Genomic DNA, 7,634 nt, shown 5'->3' with positions numbered 1-7,634 from the left:
TCTCAGATGAAGCCACCTCATTTTTATACCCTGAACCCATTGAAAATGCTAAAAAGGGTATAATGGTTTTGTGCAAGAGTATGCAACAGGCAGATTCCATCTGCAGACCCCATAAAGTATATATAATAGTGGTCAGCATCAATAACCCAGTCAACACTGCCATGTCCGTCTCTCTGTCCGTATGTATGAACGCGCTTATCTCTGAACCAATAAGGACAACAATTTGGAAAGTAGGTTCTCCTAGTGCTCGCACAGTAAGAGTTTATTTTCGATAACGGATAACGTACGCAGTTTTCAAGCAAAAGTCAAATCGCCAAGATCGGTTTCGAAACACAGAAACTATATAGGAAAGCGCTTGTGCGCTTGGGAATGAATAATAGAAATTGAATTGTTTTTGGGTTTATATTAAGTGCGTCTTCGCATATGTGCTGCAATATTAAGCACCAGCGTGTGAAGTGGTTTTGCTTTTATTATTATTTTTTTAATGTGCGAAGAAGCTTCAGGGTATCCCCAAGTCGGAGACTCTCGACTAGAGCACTTTTACTTGTTGTTTCTGTTATTGATTCCCGCAACTGCTTGCAATAAATATTTTCACAATTTTATATTCATATTTTCCACTCAATTCTCACACAAAAAGTGAAGCAATCAACGCCGCACTGTGCGCTGTAACAAATGAAATTCATTAATTGCCCCTTCCCAATACGCAAATAAACAGTTGCTTTGGTTTCATTTGTTTTGTTTCATTTCGCTCTGCTTCGTTATAACAATTTACAACTGAACATTAAAGCGAATGAAATGTTTACGTATAGACATTTGTGTACCCTGCACATTGGGTAAAAAATATTGTTTTCTACATAAAATATACATAAATGAATAGTCAGCTATAGTAGCCGAGACGAACTAATGTTAGAAAGATTAGACAATATACCCATATGTTTTTTAAAAACGAATTTACCATAACGTGAGGCTATGGAAAGAGGGAGGGAGGGGCTGCTTAAAGTGCGCAGTAAGCGTTGTGAGTGATATTGTGCTTTCACCGGCTGGACGCCCAATTCAAAGTAATTTCTAGTAAGACAAGGACTGAACTTTTTGTTGAATACATACATACATACATACATACATACATACATACATACATACATACATACATACATACATACATACATACATACATACATACATACATACATACATACATACATACATACACACATACATACAACCATACATACACACATACATACACACATACATACACACATACATACCTACGCCTCCTGCTCCGCCCTCTTGGTGCTCCTCCTCCGCCATGCTCCTTCGGGTCCTCAGCAGTTTTAATTTGTTTGGGTTTTACCAATGAATTGCATGCTGTTATGCCACAAACTGCAGGAAGTACAGCAATATAAAATTATGTTCTGACGAAAGCTTTTTTATGAAAATGCATCAATATTCTGGTGCTTTCCGGTTGCAAAGGTTGTCCGTTAAAAATGGCAAAAATATCATACATTTTATATGGATAAGTCATTCAGAGGAAGTTTGGAAGTTATAGGCAGGGATGCTGATAATATGTGGCACAACCCCTTGGATGGCAATCGAATGGGCATCCGAATCATCGAAGATAAATATAATTTTAAATGCACTTTTCAGAATCCTTAAAGCGCTGATATTTTAGTGGCTATCGTGAATCCCATTTAGATGGCAAATGGAAAAACGAAGAAGAAAACCAAACAGCAGAAATACACAAATTGAAATTGTGACGAGTTTTGAATCTAACAAAAGAACACAGCTCAGCAACTGGCTTTGGTAGCATTAAACGCGAATATTGCGTATACGCCGCGTGGTGAGGTGGGAGTGCGCAATACACAATGCTGCCAAGCTCAAATAGGCGCGACCGCGCTCGAGGTGATTTAACTTTTTTGCTTGCCATTCATTTATTTCCTTTTTAATAGCAGAAAGCACACAGAAGGCAAAAATATTGTTGGCATACTGTTGCAAGTGCTTCCTGACGCATGCCCTGGCACTGTGTGTGTGTATATTTGTTTTAACTTTTGGCATTTTGTACGCGAGCCGAGGGTGTTTCACAGCAAAATAGAAAACTAAAACAAAAACGTCAAAGCACACAGAAGAATGAAAAATAAATTGAAACAGTCAACCGGGCCAAACTTACCTATTCCAACTATCTCTATCTCTATCTCTATCTCTGTTTGTGTCCGTCGAAAATCAACGCAGCCCAACTCAATCTGTGCATCAAGATTTCGTGACACCAGTGAGCCACCGACACTAACAACATCAGCAGCAAAACAGTTGCCAGCTAGCCACAGATTAAATTGCTTTCAGTTTGGTTTAAAATTGTTTGCGAAATTATAAAACGTTCATGACCCAACGGGCCAACTGGGCAAGCACACACAATCCTGGTTATAATCTTGGCATCTCGGCTGCATTTCTATCTTTGCCGTATTTTACTTCTGTAGACAGTTTTTAAGTTTATTTATGCTCATCAAATTGGCACATTTGTACATCGGTACAGAGTTGGGAATAGGTTATTATCAATGGACACATTAAGAGGAAAATGAGAAAAATATTTGAAACTTGATGGATGTGTTGATGATTGGCATGATATAACTACTAGAACCATTAGCTATGTGTAAAAAACATTCTTAGGGTATATATTTGTTTTTATACCCTGAACCTGATAATTGATAACTTGCTACGTTTCCAAGCAATCGATAAAAATCGATATCGATATCATGTTTTTGGGCAATTTTGGTAAATAATAAGAGCTAGAGTCACCAAACTTTACATATAGCTTCTAAAATAGAATATATATGAATTTGATGTTGGAAGAAGAGGGTTCAGGGTATCTCCTAGCCGGGAGCTCCCGACTAGAACTTCTTACTTGTTTAATATGTTGGACTCGACTTCCACTCGAAGTTTTTATTTACTCATCTCTATATAAAAACTGCTGTGAAATGAACTTTAAAAGTTAACTTTTTAATTATAATAAATTATTAATGAAACAATTTTAACTGCACGCATTTAAAGCAGACATATTTATATTGTTCATGTGTCCGGCGCTTATCAAAACGATATAAACAAATTTTAATGTTGCACACATTAACAGGTAATTGTAATTTATTATTTAATGAACATTAATCCTGGAAGCCTAATTGGACAATTGTACCGAATTGCTACAAATTAGCTAATTGTATTATGGCTGTTAACAGCTTTAAGCTACGTAGTGTGATTGCTTTGAAATTCATTGCAGGTTGTTTCTATCATTCAGAACTCAATTACTTTGCGCTGAGAACTCAATTTTCCCACAGCGCGAAAAACGAGAGGAAAAGCGCGCATCAAGCAAAACATACAGACTGAAGGTGGGGCATAGTGTCCAGGAATGGCAACACATGCTGCTGGTTCTCTCCTGCCCCTGGTTATGCATAGACCACGTTTGGTCATGGCGCTGGTGCCTAAAACTATGCACCAGATAGAATAACAAGCACACAGCCCCTGAATGGCACACAATGCCTCTTCTTGTATTTCAGTCATGCATGAAATTTTTTACTTTCCAGCCAGTTAGCCACTTGCCTGTTTCCCCCCATTTTTTTCATTTGTTGTTTTTGCAGCCTGTAACCAATCAAAATGAAAGTAAAGGGTATATTGGCTGCGTGCAAACGTATGTAACAGACAAATGGAGGCTTTTTCGACTAGATTTTCTTCCTCTGTCAGTCTTTGCGTATCTATAAGCGTTTTAATTTCGAAGCTATGAGAGGTAGGAGTTGAAATATTGCAACGCAGCTCATCTTATACATATGCACACATTTAAATTCAATCAGATCGGATCATAAATACCGAGTGGGACAGCCACTAAAAGGAAGTTTTAATGTTTGTGACAGCATCTCGGTGCTTTGTGCAGGGTATCCTTTAGTCTGACACTCTTGACTTTAGAACTCCTGTTTTTGTTTATTTTTTTTTCCGCGGAGTTTCCTTTTTGTTTTTTTCAACGCTGCCGTTTTATTTTCTACGCACTGCAAGTACAAATGTTGACATTGTTGCTGCTGTGTCTGTGTAGCTGGTGTTACAGCTGACAAAGCTTTCAGGCACACAATGTCGCATCTAAATCATGTTGACTGCGCACTGCCCATGATAAGACTGGGGACTATAGGTAGCACAGTACAGTAGAGAGTACGTCCTCTATAATCCAGCAGGAGAGTCTAGATATGGCGCAGATAATGAAGACTTCTGGCTCACAATACTTTTCAGAGAGTATTATCTTCTACCCAAGTAAATATATTTACTTTGATCAGCTTCAACAGCCTGTTACTCAGCTTTAAAGATGTCGTCAAGCTACTTTCCTTCTTCCTTTCCTTCTTTTTCTAGCAATCCGAGTTTTTTCCATGTATGCGTCACATGCTTAGGATAATAGGTTAATCAAGATAATTTTAGCATAGCGTGTGAAGTAGACCATCACAAAAGATTTCCTTGAATAATTTACCTCTCTTCATTTTAATAGTACTTAAAATTCCATTTATATCTTTAACTTTTATTTAGCGAAAAATAAAAATTATGTAAACTTCTTAGGAACCCTTTTTGTTATCTATTTCATATTTAAATATTTAGATCAACTTCAGCAACAGCTCTTGTAAGTTGCAAGTCCCTTAGCAAACTGTTTAGTTCATTATATTGATGGCTTTCGGCTTCGTTGCAGTTGCATTAAAGAGCAATGCACAAAATTGTTACCAGCTCTTGGCTTTGGGCCTATCAAATTACATTTTGTGTGTCATCCGAAGAGTCATGTGTCTTTTTGTCCCACTGCGTCGTTGGCCCATTTACAAACTTTTTAATTCGTTTGGGCAACAAGCAAGTCGCTTTCCCCCCGCAACCCTCCTAGGCAATTTCCAATATCTGTACGCATTTTGTTTCCATTTTGATAAGCTGCTTGGCCCGATTCTGTGGGCGATTGGGTGACATTTTCGTCCACTGCCGCCCAGCTGGCCCAAAAGTGAATGCTGTGCTGCAGCTTTGTAATTCAGGCAGGCGTATCGCCGACTAGGAAGGTCATTTGTAACTTTAACTAAACAAATTTGAAAGCCCCTACGCATATCAAATGTGGGCTTGTTCTTGCGAGAGCCCTTTGGGCCAGCCTCTTCTGCAGCTACTATGTATAAAATGGCCAACTGCTGCCAGGTAAGGCATCAGTAGCACAACGTGCCACAGCAAGGAACGTGGTAGCAGCTTTACAAATAACAAGCAAGCAGATAACTAGTCGAATACTTCACGTCACCAATCATGAAACGGGTAAGTTCGCAGCGTGTCTGACCATAAATTTCAGGGCAGCCGATTGCCTGCGGTGCCATGTGAAGCGCATCTCAGCAAAGACAGGCAACAAATCAGGATAATCAAAAGTAAAAAACGATAAGATTCCAAAAAAAAACTTCAACAATTTGTATGGAAAGGCATAAAAAGTTTGTGGCTATAACAACGAAGCATAGATTCACTTACCAACGTTAATTTCCGAAATTTTTAAGCCCAAACATAACTACATACAAAATTATACTATCATGCATATCATACTTGTTTTGTGCTTTCACAAGTTGGGACTATAATTTTGGAGTCTTCAACCCTTAAAATAGCTAAAGTCTTATCAACTTGTAACTTCCGTGAAAGTTAATATATTCTTTTTCACCATTTCAAGCAACCCTCTGTCAATTAATTTTAATGAGAGTAGGTTTCTTGAGAGTTAGGTTTCCTGCAGGGCAGTTATTCATGTATGGAGCCTATGTAAAAAAAAGAGCAAACAGCAAGTATCTAACGCCAACGTCCATTGACTATTTTAATTTATTTGCTTGTCGAGTTTCAGACTTTAACCGAAAGCAACAAATACCCAACTAATTTATATTGCTGTGCCTTGCCCTACAGACCTGCCTGTTGATCTGCGTGTGCCTTCTGACCTGGAATGTGGCCAGTGCGTCCTATCTGCGACCCATCGAACTCAACCAATTGACCAAGTCAAGCAGTCTTCAACAACAACAGCAGCAGCAGCTGCGTGACTTGAACAATGATGACTCCAATTTGGATGAAGCCACGACCATTTTGCCTAGCTCCAGCGAGGATTACGACAGCCGACCACAGTACACATTTGCATACGATGTGCGCGATACGCTGACCGGGGACGAGAAGCGACAGGAGGAGAAGCGCGATGGCGATTTGGTTAAGGGACAATATTCGCTCGTCGAGCCGGACGGCACGCGACGCATTGTGGACTACACGGCGGATGATGCCAGCGGCTTCAATGCAATCGTATCAAAGCAGCGTCTGGATGAACGTCTCAGCACATCTCATGCATCCTCCTCCTCAACATCCTCTCGTTACAATAGCATTGAGGAGCTGCAGTCTCGCCTCACAGCCCACGCCATTGCCGAAGCCCAGGCCATAGCCGATGCCCAACAGCAGTCGCAGTTACAGCTGGAAGCACAGGCTCGTCGTGAATCTGAAAACCAAGCGCGTCTGCAATCTCAACAGCTGATGGAACAGTTCCAGCAGCAAGTGCAGCAAACGGCCCAGCTGCGCCAGCAGCAGGAGCAACAGCGTCAGCAGCAGGAGCAACAACTGCGCGAATTGCAGCGCCAGCAAGAGCAGCGCGATCGTGAGCAGCGCGAACGAGATCAGGAGCGTCGTCAGCTACAAGAGCGGCGTCTCAGCCAGAGCCAAAACCAAAATCAGCGTCTCCTCGTCGAGCGTCTCAGCAATCAACAGCAATCGTTGCTGTTGCCCAGCTCCAATCAGCTGCTTGGTCAAAGTGTTCAGGCCAACGTTGTGTCCCATCCGCCCACTCTGATATCTCGCCTGCCTTCGGTAGCAACAAATAACCTTCTGCTTACTGGGGAACGTGGTCTGGATGGCTGGCGCCAATTGCCCAACGCCCGTCTTAACATCGAGCGCACCGGCCAGCCCGTGATCTTGGCACATCCGTCCAGTGCTTCGGTGCAGGCACAGCTCATTGGCTCGCCGCTGTTATTGAATTCGGCCAACCTGAATGGATTGATCACGACGCGCCTCAATGGCAACGCAGCACGCGCCGGCGCTTCCATCAGCTGGACCCAGGGAGGTCGTTTGCTGGACAACGAGCTGTGGCAACTCGACCGTCTCGAGGAAAATGACAGCCGTCGCGAAGACAATCGCCGGTCTGAGGAGCAGCGTCTTGAGAGCGAGGAGCTACGCTCAATCAGCTCTAGCTCGGAGCGTAACGGCAACCGACGCGCTCAATGGTAAACGCATGACCACCACAGTCCAAAGTTTAATCTTCAACTGAACTCAATTCTTGATCGACCTCAATCATCTGCAATGGAACACTGATTATGTCTAGAACTTAAGCACACAATTTCTACTCTAAGCGAACTTTTGTGTTATGTTAGTCTTATGTGGGATACGGGTACTTTCTCTATTTTGCTTTGCTTTCCTAAAAACAAAACGTCGCCAGGAACTAACCCAATCAAGCTCAAGCTCCAACCTGTCTCTGCCTAACGCTAGCCCTAAGCTTAAATGTTTTTGTGTAACTTTTGTAGTTAGACCAAGTGCGTTATTAAACTTACAACAAAAAAAAGTGTAAAGCTAATAAAGAAAACCAACGCAACGCG

The 7,634-nt window shown here is 41.5% G+C and overlaps 1 protein-coding gene across 1 annotated transcript; it reads left to right on the top strand.

The window, feature by feature from the left end:
* The first annotated feature begins 5,286 nt into the window (after positions 1-5,286).
* On the top strand, positions 5,287-7,269 carry LOC115759949 (UPF0746 protein DDB_G0281095). The gene is made up of 2 exons (XM_030701091.1): positions 5,287-5,295; positions 5,917-7,269. Exons 1-2 carry the CDS (start codon positions 5,287-5,289, stop codon positions 7,267-7,269), a joined length of 1,362 nt encoding a protein of 453 aa, XP_030556951.1.
* The last annotated feature ends 365 nt before the right edge of the window (positions 7,270-7,634 follow it).

The sequence above is a fragment of the Drosophila novamexicana genome, unplaced genomic scaffold (assembly GCF_003285875.2).
Source record: "Drosophila novamexicana strain 15010-1031.04,08,12 unplaced genomic scaffold, DnovRS2.1 tig00000387-arrow-pilon, whole genome shotgun sequence".
NCBI lineage: Eukaryota > Metazoa > Arthropoda > Insecta > Diptera > Drosophilidae > Drosophila > Drosophila novamexicana.
The sequence above is the reverse complement of the archived record's forward strand: the minus strand, read 5'-3'. Positions and strand labels throughout refer to the sequence as shown.